The following is a 19,361-nucleotide window of genomic DNA, read 5'->3' on the forward strand; positions in this document are numbered from 1 at the left end:
TGTAAACACACCAAAAACAACATGAACATTATAGCAGACACTGTAAAAAGCCCATTCCCAGCCACTAGACTTTTCTGACAGGGTGTTCGAGTGTCAGAATGCTGTGGGACTGCTATACAGGACTTATTATTAGGGGTTATAGATAGCGAAATTTAGCGTAAAAAAAAAAAAAATTGTGGTAAAAACACGAATGCAGTTATTAATATATTAAAACATGTGCTTGTTTGTTGTAAAAATTCATGATAATGACAAAAAAATACTAATTTGTGGATCTCCTTACTTCCAGGTGCAGCTATCCTCCCGTTGTGGCTGGTGAATTTTGGAAAAAAAAAATTTACCCCTTGGTTTCGAGTGTGGTCCTGAAAAATATCAGTTGAAAGGGCTATCTACCACTTCCCCTTGGCTCTACACCTTTAAGCTAAAGAGAATTGGCAAACCCCTACCCCTTCACAGGAATGCGCAAAACAAGGGGTAGGGGTAAGGGGAAGAGCTAAGGGGTAGAATTAGGATTGGGCCTTAGACTGCAGAGCAGCATTATAAAACAACTTAAAATATATTATGATTAAAAACAGTGCTGCTTCTTCTCCACATGATCGTTAGTGGAAGAACCTAAAAGCTCTGCTGTTTTTATACCATTTGCTCATCTCTCCTCAGCAATTGTTTTGTTTTCTCATTTTGCTTCGACAATTTTCAGCCATAAAAGTCAGTCACACTACCAGCAACTTTGTATCTGCCTTTAGCGCTGGGTGGCTTTTGAAATTGGCAGTTAAATTTTCCACCTTGAAATTTCTTAGTGAGTGTGTCACGATTTCGATTTGAAATTGAAATCGATCAAAATTCATGCTCAATGTCAATTATCGAATCAAAAAATGGTATCGACGATGCTGCCACGGCCCCATGCCATGTCAGATTGGCTTGCGAGTCAAGCTAACAGTTACAACAAACAGCCAAAAGATAGCATGGCAACTGCAGACGCAGGAGACCTGTTGACAGAACTTGAACACCCTCCTCTGAAGTCGCCGGTGTGGATATATTTTGGAGTTCCAGTGAGTTATGTTGACAACGCTCATATTGTTGACAAAAAAAAAAAAAAAACACAGTTTGCAAGCTCTGCTATGTACATATATCACATTATTTCACCGGCAGCACGACTGACATGGCAGGGCATATCTGCAGGCACCCCAAAAACAGATTTATCTGTTAAACCGACAAGAGTAACACAAACTACTCTCGTCTACATTTGGAATAAAACTTCCAAGTAACTCAACACGTGCTAAGGCAATCACAAGTGCGGTAGGAGTATTTATAGCCTCGAACATGTGACCTTATTTAGTGGTAGAAAACTCCAGTTTAGGGCTTTTAATTAGTGTGCTAGAGCCGCGCTACGAAATCCCAAGTAGAACGCATCTCATGGCTACGGTGATACCCTCTTTTTTCAATAATGTGAAGGAGAATGTTATTGAAGGTCTTAGCAGAGCACATTTAGTAGCCTTTACAACAGATTGCTGAACCTCCAGATCAACCCAGAGCTCTATGATTGTGACAGCGCACAAATGTCACATATTATTATATTGCATAAAAGTCCTAAAATGGCATAGCCTGTGCTTTTAGATTTTTTTTTAATCGAGAATCGAATCGTGACTTTACAATGGAAAATATAATCGAATCGAGGATTTGGAGGATTGTGACATCCTTATTTCTTAGGTATCATTTATAAAAGATTTTCACTAGCTATGCTTCCATCCAAAGATGCAAAGTAAATGTATGCGCAAAACTAGAATATTACATAAAAGATTTGTGAACAATGCACCATTTTCATACAAATAGTCAAAGGGAACAAAATCATCACTTGCTGATAAACTGGCGCCAAATATCAAAAAGAAAAACGAAATTTGCTGCAGTAGGAGAAGCTGCACGAGTCCTATCGAATAAAAAAAAAGGTTTATCCTACTCAATTATGCACATTTTCAAAGTTTATGTGCATCTTGGCAATTCAATCAAGCAATTTTTATGCAATAATCCAAATAGGTGGATGGAAACAAAGCCACTGACTGCAAATGAGTTTTCTTGCCACTGAAAATAAAAATTGGAGGGAATACTCTTAATAATGAATAGAATTTGTACATAAAGTGCTTAATTACAATATAAATAAGAAAAATACATGTGCTCTGTCACTGCAGCTATTTTTCAGTGGATCTTAACTCTGACATGCCTACATCTGGTCCCGGATATTTGCCACCACTTGTGTAGCAGGAGTTTGCCGAAAGTTGTTAGCTCTCCATTGAAATGAATGGTCGCTTGTCACTTTATCGCTGCTTGCTGCTTGTAGTGTGTATAGGATTTAACTCTGCTTCTTATTACCACGATAAAAAAGTTTTGAATACTTCAGCTTTTTGATGAATATGATTAATGCAGGAGTCCCATAGGATGTAAAGAAGACTCCCATGATTCAACATTCACTCACTCACTGGTTCATCAAACGCATTCAGTTTCATTCAGTGTTCTTTGGTGGTGGAAGGATCTTCCCATTCCCACACAGACTTCTGATTCACTAGTATCATTCAAAATGACAATTAAAAACCCATCTCTTCCAGAACTACCTGAATTCCTTTGTACAAAACTCCCCCTCCTCTCTACCCACCCACCACACCACACCACATGACAACTTTAACATTGCAATTTTGAATGTGCCTCACAAAAGCGAGTGGTCTTGACAAACCACCTGTAAAAAACACACTTTCATCTCTACACTTTCAACAACTTGCACCAGTTTTGCACATTTGCACCAGACACTTCCTTACTACCACTCCTTATCTCTTAAAAAAGCATTCATTTATGAAGGATCCTTCACACAGATAAGTGGGTTTGACAAGCCACCTGTAAAAGTACTCTTCTGTGTATTACAAAAACATCCCCTCCTCCTAACTCTAGCCCTTAATTATTGAGCACAAACAGTTCCTTTGTATAATTAGCACTTCTTGTGTGTATTGCCTTGTTGAATCCCTGAATTGTAAGTTGCTTTAAACAAAAGTGTCTTCTCAATGACTAAATGTAAATGTAACTCTTGCTTTGCTTGTTGTTAATAGGCCCCCTCTAGTGGTGAAAATGACTAGAAGCATCTAAACTAGCTTTATTACCATGCCTGACAAGTGTCTGTGTGCAACAGTATAATGGTGTAACATCCAGCACTGCAGGAATACTCCATGAACACTCAAGTTATTGAACCTATTGTAATGTCTGTGAGGAAAAACACAATGCAACATTGAGCTCATGAACATCTCAAAGCTCCTTACAGCATTACTGCTGCACAGTCCATGAAGCAATACTTGGAGGATTTCATCTTGCAAATGCCAAATTCAAACAAAGGCAGCCCAATCACAAAGCCAAACATGCAGCTTTCTAACATTCTTTCGATTATGTTGCTGGTCTCATAACTATTAACAGTTGATGTATTTAATATACTGTATTTTCCACCAGTATAATGCAGAGCCCTACAATGTGCATATAAAGACAAAAATAATACATTTATGGAAGATAAAAACTTGTGTGGACATTGCAAGTGCATTCCAGTTATACTTGTTTTATGCTCAAGTAAACTCAACTAATAGACAGTTTAGCAGATCTACAGTAAATTAAAGCTGCAAGCAGCAATGATAGGGACCTCGCAACATGGCTCATCGCCACCCGGTGGCCTCAGGATGACAGAGAACAGCAAACAACATTAATTTAAGCCGATATATATATATATAGATATAGATATATATATATATATATATATATATATATATATATATATATATATATATATATATATATATAGATATATATATATATATATATAGATATAGATATAGATATATATATATATATATATATATATATATAGATATATATATATATATAGATATATATATATATATATATATATATATATATATATAGATAGATATATATATATAGATATAGATATATATATATATATAGATATAGATATATATATATAGATATATAGATATATATATATATATATATATATATATATATATATATATAGATATATATATATATATATATATATATATATATATATATATATATATATAGATATATATATATATATATATATATAGATATATATATATATATATATATATAGATATATATATATATATATATATATAGATATATATATATATATATATATATATATATATATATATATATATATATATATATATATATATATATATATATATATATATATATATATATATATATATATATATATATATATATATATAAATAAATAAATAACCTGAGAAAATCACAGATTTATGCCAAACTTCTTCCTGTCAGCAGGAGGCGCTATAACTGTGACTCAATAGTGGCATGTAGACGCCATCAGTAGACGAATCTTATCAACCATGTGAATTTTCAGGCAGATCGGACATTGTTTGGCTGAGTTATAATAGCTCCCTGTTTCATGGCGAATCGTCAAAGTTTGCGAGGCTGCCACAGACATGCCCTTCACTGAAAACTCTAGATCTTTGCAATTTAACATCTCCAAGGCCTTTTTGGTCCAATTTTGGTTTTGATTCGATAAAATCCCTTGGAGGAGTTCGTTAAAATACAACGCCTGGAAATGGCTAAAAAACGGCAATTTTTTGACGCAGAAAGATAAAAATATCCGACTTCCTGTTGGGTTTGAAATTCCGAGACTATATTTTGTAGGTTTTGGCGTGTTTGAGGCGTGTGCCAATTTTCAAATGCGTACTGTACATGATTAGTAGCTCGGGGGCCAGTCCGTCAAAAGTCCATGGGTGACGCTGTTGAGTCATTTTGTCACGCCTTCTTCTGAAAACCATAAAAAAACGTAAATTTTCACCACTTCTGGGGCGTGTGCAAAGTTTCATGAGTTTGTTTAGAATGTTTAGCCCCTGAAAACTGTGATTCCTTCCAGAGAAGAAGAAGAAACGGAGCATTTCCAATAGGGCCTACGCAACGTAGGTTCTCGGTCCCAAATAAGTAAGATAAACCACAAGTAGACAATATACCAGCAAGGATTAGAATTATATTTAACTTTAGGTGCCATTCATTCTTCATCAAACATCCCTGCATACAATTCTGTGTTTAATAGATGTCTAGACATCTCAACATACACAGCTTGGCTAAAACAATGCTAAACTTAGGCTGTCAGTGAAAATCTAATGGACATCTAAAAATAGCCCAAAACTAGACTAGTCGACAAATAGACAGATTATACAGACTTTATATAGTCATTCATTTCTGTTTATTTGACGACTAGTCTAGTTTTGGCCTATACTTAGACGTTTATTAGATTGTCACTGACGATCCAAATTTAGCCATGTTTTAGCCAAGACAACTATGTTTAGACATCTATTAGACATCTTTTTTAAAAAAATGCTTGCTGGTATCTCATTATTCTTATATATTCTTAAAATTCCCCATGACAAGTCATTGCATGACAAGACATCATTCAGAGCTAATCAAAGTGAACCCTGACAGCTTTCTGCAGACGCTCATCAAGCCGTAAGCATCCTGTAAAGTCTCTGAAATCACCAGGGTTAGCTTTAATGCAGAGGCTACAAGGTTGAGCAGGAATTTGTGTAATCCATCAGAATCTGGTGATGACATTTGTGAAAATAATCTGCGGAAATCCTGCCAAAAACACAGATTTAAGGCATTGACAGTCCAGCTTTGAAATAATTCTTTTGCATGACTTGAGCTTGAGTGATGCTAAAGGAATGCAAAAAACACTGGCAAAAATGTACATCGATGATGATCATGTCAAGCTGTGTAAACTAGTTGAACTATGTCCAGCACAAAAGCAATGTATGTGAGCCTGGACCACATAACCAGTAATGAGTGGTAATTTTACATAAATCATTGTAATCACAGAAACAACTATTTCAAATTCTAGAATACAATGGTTACAAATAATCCAAATATTGGAAAAATCATCATAAAGTGTTCTAATTTGAGTTTTTAGCAATGTATATTAATAACCAAAATTGTAGCTTTTATATATTTAGCAAATGTCTTCATAAAGACAATAATTACTTAATATTAATGTTTTTGAAAAAAATCTCTGTATTTTCGGCTTTTCGCTAAATATAGGCATACCAGTATAACTTAAGACTGATTTTGTTCTCCAGGGTCACATATTTTACTGATGTAAATACCATCATGTAGCCTATTATTGATTCACAGCCATTACCATATAGCATCTTGCACTTGAGCTCAACATCAGCACCAAGATCAACAGGAGACCAAACAAACACATCAATAGGAGCCAAACAAACACACAAAGTCTTCCAAACTACTTTAGTCTTGTTTTTGTTAATAAACAACACTCCTAAAGGGTCTTACCGCAATCCTGACAGAGCACCTGACTCACATCCTTCCTAACGGTGCGTTTGGTCTCCACCGGCGGGAAAACTGCCGTGAAAACGGACGTGTCATTTGTGGGTTCAATGAAGAACATGTAGCGGATCCCTGTGTTCAGCTGGAAACATCTGCCCCCTTCAAACCAGATGAGAGACACTACAGAGTCCTTGATCAGCCCTCCTGCCTTCAGCTGCCACACCTGCTGCACTCTGACCCGCACCTGACGCGAGGCGTTCATCGGCGGCTCGGTCCAGTTTCGCTCCGCTCGCTCTTCCTCCTGGAGCTTCCCCTCAAACACGACCCCCGAGCGGCGGGCGAGCTCCTGTACTGACGCCCCGGGCGGAGAACACGCAAAACTCCCACACCGGACAACACGCGTCCACAGGGACAAACACACCGCCGCTCCGTAAAGAACCGAGACCGTTAAAGAGCTGCTGCGTCCTGGCAGAATCGCCATCTCCGCGCTCGGTCCTTGCGTTCAGCTGGATGAATTAAAGTGGAGCAGAAGAAGTGAATGAAGAGGCGCGTGGGGTCTGTTAGCCCTTCAGCTGATCGTATTACAGGAGGCGGGGTGAGAAAGATCCCAGCCGAGGGTGAGCAGGATTTCCCCACCGACACCGCGACCAAGGACAGCGCGTGGTGGCGGTCCAGTGTGGAATCACGCTAATTATTGCCAGCTTATGGTCAATTAAGTGGGACGGGATTTTCAATGTGAACATACTAAATATGAGTACTGTGTACTTCAGTAGGCTAATATGAGAAAGAAAACCACTGTTTAAATATGAAATAGTCAACAATAATCTTCGTCGGCATATAGATGATTGCCTCTGATATAAAAGTGATCATTTTTCAAATAATAATATTACTTAAATTTAAATAATAATACAAATTGAATCAACTGTCTCTAAACATGTTTATGTCTATTTAGGGACATTTTATCAAGAACATATCAGTTTTTAATTTAATTATTATTTTTTCTTTAACGCTTTGGTTAAAGCCTGGTCTTAGCTGGTCAGACTGGAAAATTACGAGCCAAATCCAGCTAAAACCAGCTTGACCAGCCTGGTTTAAGCTGGATATAGCTGGTTTTGGCTGGACTCCCAGCTTGGCTAGGCTGGTCAAGCTGGTTTTAGCTGGTCATCTCCCAGCCTGACCAGCTAAGACCAGGCTGGAAATGGCTGGAAACCAGCCTGGAAGTGGCCAAAACCCCTCTAAAACCAGCCTGGTCGACCAGCTAAAACCAGCCAACCAGCCTAGGCTGGTTTAAGCTGGATTTTTCAACAGGGAAGCAAGCCAGTGGGGACAGTGGCGAAAAACATAACTTCACCAATTGACAAAAGTGAAGGAAAAGACCTTGAGAGAAACCAGACTCAGTTGGGCACGACAATTTCTCCTCTGGCCAAACATCTTGTGCAGACCTGCAGTCTAGGCACAGGAGGCTGGAGAACACTGGACGTCTATCGTGGAGAAGCAGCAGGTGTGAGTAGGTCACTAGTGGGTGTTCAGGCTGGCGATCGGGATCAATGCAGAATTTTTCAAAGTATTTCTGATAATATTTTTTCACATTTAAAAATGTGTTGAAAAAAATCTGCTGTCCGTTCACAGAAATTGGGGGAAAAATAAACAGGGGGGGGGGGCGAATATTCTGACTTCAACTGTACTTGCAAAGTTTCTTATAGTCAGTTAAATGTCTGTTGAAGGAGCAGTATCAACAGTTGCTAAGCAGACAGTCTACTAATACTCAAGTGGACCATCAAAATAAAAAGTGTTACCCAAGTTTAGCACATGTGAGGTCCTGAAAATAAATACAGGGATACATTTAGACTCAAATAATAGCAGTATATTAGTGAAAGTGTCAATTTAGTGAGAAAACTCCTAAGACTGCTAGTGTGTGTATTGACACATGGATTAGTTGGTTCAGGTGTGTTTGATTATGGAGCTGAACTCTGCATGAAAGGGGGTCTCTGGGGCCGGAGTTGAGAACTCATGTGTGGTGTATTAACCTAGTGAAACCAAATAATAATCTGCAAAATTAAGCTGCTTTTTTGTTTCATAATGTGACTTTTATGTCCGTGCCAATTTAGACTGTATTATTTAAAGCATGGAGTGAAAGAGTTGCTAACACCAACTGATTCTAAAAGGGCCATTACTTGGGAATTCAGGACGTGCTCTGGAAAAGGACAGTTATTTTAAAGAGGTGCTGGGAATTTCTTAATTTAGGCTGCAGTTACAGCAAATCAGTGTTCTGGGAGATAACGTCCAAAGCGTTTGCCATGTCTGCAATCCAGGCACTTCTGTTAAACTTTTTGGCAGTTACAGTATAAACAATATATTGGTGGCTAAATTAGTTATCAGTCGATATATGTTCAGTTTCAATGCTATCATGTCCCTCAAGCTAATAAATTATTGGCTAATTATTCATGCTTGTGTTAATCTGGGGTCGCCACAACAACCCAGTACTAGGAAACACGTATACACACTATCATTCACACACACTCTCATACACTACAGCTAGTTTAGTTCATGCAATCCACCTATAGTGCATGACTGTGGAATGTGGGGGAAATCGAAGCACCTGGAGGAAACCCACACAACCATGCAATCTGCACACAAAAACGGACCAGCCGGGACTTAAACCAGCGATCTTCTTGCTGTTAGGCAACAGTGCGTACCAATGAGTCACCATGCTACCATTTTTGAACTAGACAAACACAAGACAAAAAAAAAAAAATCAAGTCAGAAAAGCATGTTTTATCCAGACAGGGGCGCCGCTGGCCGGTACAGGCCCTAAGAAAACATTTCATGGGTGTTGCGGATAAAAATGAAGAGGGGGGGGGTTGTGATGGGCCCCTCATCCTATCTCTGGGGGCCCTAAAACGGCGTAGGCCCTTAGAATCATTCTTACTTCAAGCTTGTTTGGCATGCGGTCCCGGGAGAGAGCCCTGAGCTCATAAGATCCTCGAGTCCGGGGCTCTCTCCCATTTGCAAAGCGAAAGGAGAGTTTGGGCTCAGGTAAATCTCGAGAACTCCCCTGCTGTAGTAGATAATGAACAGATAGTGAATGCTCTTAAGAGATAACTACTTACTAGGAGCATGTCTCTGGTGTATGTTTTTGGATGGTAGGAGGAAACTGGGGAACCTGGGGGAAACCCACTTGAGCACGGAGAGAACGTGTAAACTCGGCGCAGAAACTGACTGGCTTGGTAGCAACAGTGCTAACAACTGACTTCACCAGGGCCCCCCCACATTTTGGCTTGATACCGTTTATATTGAAGATATTCCACAATAAAGAACTTTCTCTTTAATTATTACCCTGTACATCTTTGTAAGGCAGCTTTAACACAAGCACAATTGAAACAAAGTTGTCCTTTTTTAATTGGGTCAGTTTCTGAAACCTAGTTGTGTTCAAGCATTGGTCTTGGAACTAATTTCTACATGTAAATTGAACAACTGTTAAAACATGTTGGGTTCCACATAATTCCTTCCTGTTGTCCCAAAAAAAAATCAGTTAACTTACACATATTTACAAATTTAAGTGGATTGAACATAAAACATAGGCTACATGGTGGCTCAGTGGTTAGCACTGCAAGAACGTCGCTGGTTCGAGTCCAGGGTCAGTTGGCATTTCTGTGCGGTGTTTTCTTGTTCTCCCCATGTTCATATGGGTTTCCACCAGTCCAAAGACATGCGCTATAGGTGAATTGAATAAACTAAATTGTCCGTAAAGTGAATGGAATTTCCCAGTACTGGGTTGCAGCTGGAAGGGCATTCGCTGTGTAAAACGTGTGGATAAGTTTGGCATTCATTCCACGGTGGCGATCCCTGATTAATAAAGGGACTAAGGGTGCTTTCACACCTGTGGATCGATTCTCTTGTTTCGAAATGGATTAAATTTGTCACATTGTTGCTCTTTGTTCTTGGTGCGGTTCGCTTTCACACGGCAAAGTTTCTAAATGGACCAAAATAGCTAAAACAAGTCACGTGCGAGTAAACTCTCCTTACATTGGTCAGAGTTTCACGGTTTATTTTGATTAGAGTCCTGCTCAGCATGCGTCTTTTTTAATTTATGATGATGAGCAATAAGGCATTATAAGCGAAAAGCTGTGCTTTCATTTTGAATGGTGACACCCACAGATGTCAGTACTAAATATAGAGCATAGGTAAGACCTTCTCAAATATAGCAGTTGGCTTATGCATTATAGGCTTTACATTATAGAGCGAAATAACAGATAAACCAAGACTGCAGTTCGGTCAATTTTCCTAACGGATAAACAGCTCTCGTTAGTTTTATTTTACATGAACACACATTAACCGGTAGAAATGATCTCCCGCCCTCTCTGTTCATATAGCCGTATATATGCTTATGACATATCCATGATACACTGTGATATAGCCGGGCTTGGATCATATCGCTTTCTCACTACAATCGATCCGCTCCAGAGTTTGTTTCAATCGAGCCGAGACCACCTCATTCAGGCAATCTCGGACCAATTGCTTTGGCACGGATCCAAGCAGGATTGCTGGATTCACATATGCGAAACGAACCATGCTAACTGGGGAACTAGAAAGGTTCCGAAACAAAAGTCTAGGTGTGAAAGCACCCTAAGTTTTAGGAAAATTAATGAACGAATGAATGACTGAACATAAAACGATAAAGTCAACCCCCCCCACCCCTTCCCCGCTCCCCCAAAACTGAGAATTGTGTTGTTTCAACTCATTTTAAATACTTAGTTTGAACAAGCAGGAAAAGCCATTTCTTTGAGTGTCTATAAGCTCAAAAAATCTTGCAATAGATGCCCTCTGTCCTCATTTAGTCTGTGGTGGAGCATACTGTAGTAGTGGACCATCAGTGCAGTATACTTAAATACTATTCTACAGTTGTGCCTTCAATTAATATGTATTTAGAAACAAGTGAGTTTTCATTTCATTTAGATTTTAATAAGATTTTTTTTTCTTCATTTAAATAACAGCAGTGCAATGCAACAAATTGTTTACAAAAAAAAGAATGACAGCTGCAGCTACATCTCTTTAATTACTTATATTTTTGTTATTTTTTTATACAAAACAATAATGTACACTGGTTACCAAGGTTAACACAAAATAATTTGGAGTTGTGCAACACCGTAGACAAGTTTTTAGCAGCATTAGGTGAGTTGCAGAAGCAAAATGTCTTATTGAGTGTTTTTGTTGTGTGAAAATGCAGTGCATTTTCATAAAATTTTGCGTTGTGAGAGCGCAGCGTTTAATAATTGCTTGCGTTGCGTGAAAATGCAACGCGTTTTCGTAAAATGTTTGCGTTGTGAAAAAATGCAGCGTGTTTAAATAATTGTTTGCATTGTGTAAAATGCAGTGCGTTTTATTAATTGTTTGTGTTGTGAGAAAATGCAGTGCCTTTTCGTAAAATGTTTGCGTTGTGAAAAAATGGCGCACATTTATTGTTTGCGTTGTGTCAAATGCAGCGTGTTTTGTTAATTGGTTGCATTGTGATAAAATGCAGCGTGTCTTAATTGTTTGCACTGTGTGAAAATGCAGTGCGTTTTAATAATTGTTTGCGCTGTGTGAAAATGCAGTGCGTTTTAATAATTGTTTGCGCTGTGTGAAAATGCAGTGCGTTTTAATAATTGTTTGCGCTGTGTGAAAATGCAGTGCGTTTTAATAATTGTTTGCGCTGTGTGAAAATGCAGTGCGTTTTAATAATTGTTTGCGCTGTGTGAAAATGCAGTGCGTTTTAATAATTGTTTGCGCTGTGTGAAAATGCAGTGCATTTTCGTGAAATGTTTGCGTAGGGAGACAAAACTAGTCAGGTATTGACATAGAAAAGATTTAAGCAGCATCAGGTGAGTTGCAGGAGCAAAATGTCTTGCTAAAAAACACTGAGAGGTTTTAGGGAAGGTGGTGATGGAAACATCAGAAATCTGCCAAGCTTAACGAAGACTCGCTGTTGTGTGCGCGATGAGACAGGATATGTGGGTTTCTACAGGCAACACTGGGCCTTTTGACTTTTATTTTGCACCTATTTACACAGAGTAGCTCTGTAAATGTCATGCTTCAGTTCAAGCAAGCAATAGTAAGATGCCAATTTACTTTTTCACTGTATGAAGTAAAATGTACGGAGGCCAAGAGAACTTAACGTGCTGCAATTTAAGAAAACACATGCAATTACAAAAAACGCTAGCGAATTAAGAAATGATCGTCATCCATTTGACAATCCTCACAACGCAAACACAATAATAAAACCCGCTGCATTTTTTCACAATGCAATCAAATTATTAAAGCGCTGTGCCGTGACTAGGGCTCAGTGAAGTTGTAGGTGATCTTTGATCCATGAGTTTTTTGTTTGTTCATTTTATTTTGTCTTTAGTATTAATTGGCCTAAATAACATTTTAGGGTTTCCTTAAAACATTTCCATTCTGTTGTGTTAAAATTTAGCACATTTAATTAATTGTTTGCGTTGTGTGAAAATGCAGCGTGTTTTCGTAAAATGTTTGCGTTGTGAGAAAACGCAGAGTTTTAATAATTGTTTGCGTTGTGTGGAAATGCAGTGCGTTTTCATTAATGTTTGCATTGTGAGGAAATAAAATGCACATTTTATTTTTTGCGTTGTGTGAAATGCAACTCGTTTTATTAATTGATTGGGTCGTGTGAAAATGCAGTGCATTTTCATAAAATGTTTGTCAAATTGATGAAGATCTTTTCTTAATTTGTTGTTTTTTTGTAATTGCATGTTTTCTTAAATCGCAGCACGTTAAGCTCTCCCGGGCACCGTAAAGACACATTTACACTGTATAAAGAGAAAGGTTCAATTTACTTAAGTGAATAAACTTGTTTGCTTTTAAAGTGATTAGCTTACTTTAAAAAAGTGAGCAAACCCATTGCCTTTAAATGATTAATTTAAGGAACTATGGACATAATAGAAATGATGTTAATAGTTGCAGGTTAAAACAGGTTTATGAAGTAAAGTAACTCATAGCTTTTCGTTTGTTTTTGAAAATCTTCTCTTTGGCAAAAAACTTTCCCAACTTTCAAAAATTGTCCATGGTCAGAGACTTTAATGTCCAAGAATGAATGACTTACTGTATAAAGTCCTCCGCCCACACTTGCAAAATCTTCGTTTTTTGAAGTCTTTGAGAAGTGCTTCCACAACGACAGGTGGACGGCAGTAGCATACAGCTTCGGGCTGCTCACGGAAGTAGAAACACGATACGCACAAATTGAGAAAGACTCCCTGACTAGTGTGTGGGCTGTGAGAAATCTGAAAAATACTAGGAAGAGTTCAAGCTGGCGGCAGACATCAAGCTGCTGGTCCCCCTTCACTTTTAACAAGAGCCTTGAGAACAATTAAAGACAAATAAGGTGACGCCCTCTTAGGCCATTAACAAAAACTAATTAGAAAATGTACAAAATATCAACATAAACAATAAACTGCTCAGTAAGATAAGACTGTCAACTGAAAAGTCCTTTCTTCTTTTTGGTTCTCTTTTCCGATGTAGTCGTTACTGATGTTGTAGGTCCTGCAGTCCAGTCAGGCAGTTTTCTCTTTGCAGGCTGACTCACAGTCTGTGGAAACAAAAACAATAATCCGCCTGTTGTTAAATTTTTACAAACTTCTTAGCTACACAGGTCCGAGCAGCAGAACCATCTAAATTTCACTCCCATCCAGGTCACAGCACTAATATGAATATACCAATAAATCATAATGAATCCACTTTGATTTCAGATAAAAAAAAAGTTCAGCTGAGGACTGTAAATGGCGGATAGAAAATCCGCAAAATTAGAAAAATATTGATCAATTATGCCAATTTTAAGAGTTTTTCAAGCGAGAATATTCATTTATTCATTTTTTTTCGGCTTAGTCCCTTTATTAATCTGGGGTCACCACAGCTGAATGAACCGCCAACTTATCCAGTATATGTTTTAAGCAGCGGATGCCCTTCCAGCTGCAACCCATCTCTGGGAAACATCTATACACACTCATTTACACTCATACACTATGGACAATTTAGCCTACGCAATTCACCTGTAATGCATATCTTTGGACTGTGTGGGAAACCGGAGCACCAACAGGAAACCCATGCAAATGCAGGGAGAACATGCAAACTCCACACAGAAATGCCAACTGACCCAGCCGAGGCTCGAACCAGCGATCTTCTTGCTGTGAGCACTACCTACTGTGCCACCGCATCGCCCCAAGCAAGAATAGAGTTATTTTAAAATCAAATTGGCAGTTTATGTATAAGGATAGCATGTCTTTTAAAAATGTGAGAAGCTCTGAGTGGTAAGAAACAGCTCCGCAAATGGCCAAACCATCACAGGACCTGCCGCTGGATCTAATATCTTGCATCTCTGTTGTTAAAAAGTGATGTATAATAAATCTTTGGTGTATCTACTAGTCAGTCTTTGGACTTTTGAACCTATTACTTGTTCTCAGCTGTATTGTTTGGCAAATCGCAGTTTCATAATTTATTTATGACCGTAAATAATGTAATATTACACTGATTCTGCATGTTTGATTAACTGCTTTTAAAGAAGATAAATAAAGCAGAATGTTCTCTTACCTGTCCCGATATGTTTTTTCTTTTGCTAAATTTCCATAACTTACATATTTAACAGCAGAGATTTCTGAGATAGGCTTTGGCTGCTTTCTCTTCAAAATGCATCCTATGTGACATTGAATTGGTGTTTCATACAACTTTGTAAATGTTTAATTTCATGTGCATAGATCAATGTGTTTTAATAATCGTAAAATTTTTCTACTCAAAGCAACGATTGCGTTCATTTAGTTAGATCAATTCCATGATATCAATTTGCCAAGCCTAATGATTTAATTCGAAAGAGACTTAATTACATTATTTACTCAAGATGATCAAAAATATTTGTTAAACAGAAACAAGTTAAAGCTAAACAGTGAAGGCTTAAAGTTAATAGGATATAAATTATCTTTCATTTTATCAGCCAAAGCATACAGTAACATTTTCCTAAAGCGTATTTAATTGATATAATTTAATAATTTGTATGTTTATTACGAAATGTATATTGCGGAAATTCTGCTATGGTTAGCCCAGCTTTTGCAGCATTAAAGATAATGTTAAGAGAAAGCCATATACATACACATCCTCCCTCATCAGAGAGGTGGTAGAAAGTAGACAAATAAAAACACATGTGACTGAAAACACACTCCAGGCGTGATTGGGAATCTCTTATTTGTCAACCTGTGATTGTATTGATGAAATCGCATCTTAATTTTAGCAGGTATAAACAACTCTCACTCTTTGCACCTGTCTTCCTGTCACAGCTGATTCAGTGGAGGGACTAGAAAACCTAACATGTCAAAACTAATAACAATTCAGACAAATATTACGCTTTAAAAAGCAAAACTATTTAAAACTTATGCCTACCTTGGCAAATGACCATGGAATAAGCGAGATAATCAACGGCTTGCCGTGCTTTAAAGGATTTTAATGCACTTCGCAAAGGCGATCACACTCAGCTGCAATTTGTGTGGTCCTTCGCCTCTATGTCGTGCATTAAAATCCCTTAACACACAGCAAGCTGTTGATTATCCCTTACTTCATAAGTCAACATCTAAGTTTTTTTTTTTTTGATAGTCTCCAGAACAAACCATCGTTATACAATAACTGGCCTAATTACCCTAACCTGATTAGTTAACCTAATTAAGCCTTTAAATGTCACTGTAAGCTGTATAGAAGTGTCTTGAAAAAAATCTGGTAAAATATTATTTACTATAATTATGGCAAAGATAAAATAAATCAGTTATTACAGATGAGTTATTAAAACTATTACGTTTAGAAATGTGTTGAAAAAAACAAACAGGGGTATATGATATACATAAAGATGTGAAATGTTGGCCTGGCCAACTCTATAGACTGCATTAAAAGTGTATTTACAAAACAAAAGTATAGCAAACTATACTTTTTTTTTAAATATATAAAAGATATGTGATGGATAATAATGGATTGCCATGCGATAAAGAACATTAATTAAACACAAGGCGATACATTCATTCAATCCATTGATAATCCCACTTCTATTCCAGTTATAGACAAGTCAAAACTAATACTTCTTTTTTCAAGACAATATTTGTATTATTTTTGCCTGCAGAAAGGGGAGAAATTACTTATTTCTATTTTTTCAATATTTTTCAGTCTCATATACTAAGCAGTTCAAAAGTTAAGTGATGTATAGATAAATAAACATGGTAGTTTGGAAGACAAACCATACACTTATGCATCTTGGATTATTTCAGATCCACATCACCCTTGTCAAATCAAATAGAATTTTTTGAATTTTTACCCTTGTAAGTCAAATAGAAACCTTATTCAGATTGGTTAAGGCACACTAACAAAAGTGCAGATCCTTTTGTCTGTAACTATCATGTCTCTAGCAGTAGTATGATTTTGCACACATTATCTTTTGAAATCCAAATCCTCTAAAGGAATGTTATGCTGCATTAATTAGCGAAACTGTAGCCAGCATCACTTCCCAAAGAGATTATAAACATTATCATTTGTACTACTTTGACGCTTATGTTAGTCTATTTCTCCCTAATCCGCGGTCTCCATAATCCTAAACCTGGCCTGCATGAGGAGCAGATGCTCATGGAGGAGTGGAGAGGGTGAGACTGATTCCTGAAAGATCCCAGTGACAGACAAGTCTTTTCATTAGCCGCGTTTCCACTATCGCGCCTAAAGCGAGCGAGCCAGGGCGAGCCAAGGCCAGTGGCGTTTCCACTGTCACTTCCGGGTCCTAATCGGGCCAAAGCTGGGCTTTCTTGGGGCCAGCGGCCGGCCTTTTTCGGCCCGCCGAATACCTTGGGCCAAAGAGGGCCAGCCGGGGCTTCGGGGCAGAGTGAAAGGAGAGGTGGGCACAGTTTTCCAATCGCAAACGAGTACATGCGCCAAACACATAAACAAATAAATATATAAGGGAAAGAAAACATCTGGAACAAATTATAGGCTGGGGTCTTTTTTGCATATGATCGCCCTTATGTTTCTCTTTCAAATGTAAGGCTGTTGCATAAAATGATCTTTCTTTGCTGCATCTTTGATGTTTCAATAACGCATACTAATCTTTACACCATATTAAAGACACAGCAGACAGTAAAGGTTTTCAAGAGGTTTTGTCAAGTTTAATAAGTGTGTTTTTCCGCGTTTAGATGCCTGTGTGTGTGTGAGACCAAGGAAAAGAGCGCTCCCTTCATAGCTCTGTTGATGCCGCAAGCGGCTTTTTTCTTTTATTTTTATTGTTTTAATTTATTTTGGAGATAATACACTATATGAATACAACAGTACGATATTAAACTTTACAAATTTAATGTCCACTTTTGTAGGCTCAAAACAATAGTGTCATATCTAGATAAAATAGCCCTATATTGAAATAATTTAAAGAATTACAAATATCAGATAGGCCTATAATAAAATCACATTAAATAAATAAACCAATATAAAACTAACAAAAGCTATAGCTATAACAATTAGGTACTATATCAAACTGTTTCAAATTTATATTAAACTTTCATTTTTCAAAAGCCTCTGGGCTGCCAGTGAACAGAGCATTACAGTAATCCAGCCTAAAAGTCATAAAAGCATGATTTCGCTTTTCTGCATCTGATATGGACAGCATGCTTCTTAACTTAGCGATATTCCTCCGATGAAAGAAGGCAGTTTTTGTGACATTGGAGATATGGTTTTCAAAAGTTAAATTGCTGTCTTTTAAGACTAAGATTAATTGTATATAAGTATATACAAGTTTACATTTGACTATACACTTTGTGTACCTGATTACTGCTAGAATCCCAGAAAACTATATTGTTTATTTTATTTGTATATACTTTACTATATTGTGTTTATTTAATGCTTGTTATTAGTTTATTACAGCTTCAGTAAATACTCTTCAAAACAATCCCAATTGCTTTAAAAAATGTATTAAATAAAAATTTAATATTGCAAGGTCAGTGTTTTTTCCCAATATCGTGAAGCCCTAATTTCTGTCCACCATTTTTTATGCAATGCTCCAAAAATAGGTGGCTGGTAATATTGCTAATGCGTCTGTTTTCATCCAAAGAGTAACTGTTCAAAAGGTTCACCGTTTCCTGTTAACGCTAGAAAGTAATGCTCCAAAAATCAATTTGGCTTTTAAGTTGCAGCCACAGCACTGAGAGAGGAGACTGAGAAGAGTGTGAAGGCTTACATGACGCAGACAGCTGCATCAACACAGGAAAACCCCGCGCTGCCCACCATCGGATTAACATCCATCACAATTCCTCATAAGCCATTTACGTGTCCTTCCAAACTTCATTTCCTTCCAGGCAGCTCTTCTTATCTGGCCGACTTGCAATCTGTTCAGCTTTCGTGCTAAATCATTTGTGTGTTTCTGGAGTGGCCAAGGGAACATCGGGGAGGGTGTGTTTAGAGACTCCCTAATGATGTCACATCGATCGACACGCTTGTGTCACTGCGGGACAAAAGAGCAATGATGGATGTGCTCTTTAAACAAGCTTCAATCAACATTAATGTCCATGTTAATAGGTCAGAGAGATGCGTGCAATAATAACCTTCTTACTGGAAAAGATCACCACACAAAAATAAACTTTATACAACATATAAGTCTTAATAAAAAAAGTATTTACTTTAAAAATTTAGTTTCAACTTCTTTTAAATCAGCGTAGCCCAAACTTTCTCTTATGAAGGGCCAAAAACCAAACTTGATTAAGGCTAGTGGGCCGAAGATAGATATAGTTCCCATGGGTAGTGTCCTAATTTACTTAATATTATTTAAAAATAACTAAAAATCATTGCTTTGTATGTGCTTGTTAAGTCATGACGTATGGAATACTGTTTCAGGGTCCAAGCCGCTACTCATTTGAAACGAGAAAATATTTGTTTATGAAGATGTTTTAGTCCTATCACACTTTAAAGTAAATGTATTATTACCG

The 19,361-nt window shown here is 37.4% G+C and overlaps 2 protein-coding genes across 11 annotated transcripts in view; both read right to left on the minus strand.

The window, feature by feature from the left end:
* Window positions 1–7,049, minus strand: part of nrg1 (neuregulin 1) — a 190,284-nt gene extending 183,235 nt beyond the window's left edge. For 6 of the 9 annotated variants that reach the window (XM_087269835.1, XM_087269823.1, XM_087269824.1 and 3 more), the window contains exon 1: window positions 6,391–7,049. Coding sequence is in view for 5 of the 9 variants with exons in the window: in XM_087269823.1 (XP_087125949.1) it covers window positions 6,391–6,865 (475 nt within the window). In the remaining 4 variants the exon portion in view is untranslated. 9 annotated transcript variants of the gene reach the window in all.
* Window positions 7,050–12,995: 5,946 nt separating this feature from the next.
* wrn (WRN RecQ like helicase) overlaps window positions 12,996–19,361 on the minus strand; it is a 71,277-nt gene continuing 64,911 nt past the window's right edge. For both annotated transcript variants that reach the window (XM_087270057.1, XM_087270056.1), the window contains one exon: window positions 12,996–13,966. In XM_087270057.1, coding sequence (XP_087126183.1) covers window positions 13,853–13,966 — 114 coding nt within the window. In that variant the 3' untranslated portion in view covers window positions 12,996–13,852. The remainder of the gene's footprint in view (window positions 13,967–19,361) is intronic.

The sequence above is a fragment of the Danio rerio genome, chromosome 10 (assembly GCF_052040795.2).
Source record: "Danio rerio strain M-AB ecotype USA chromosome 10, GRCz13ab, whole genome shotgun sequence".
Classification (NCBI taxonomy): domain Eukaryota; kingdom Metazoa; phylum Chordata; class Actinopteri; order Cypriniformes; family Danionidae; genus Danio; species Danio rerio.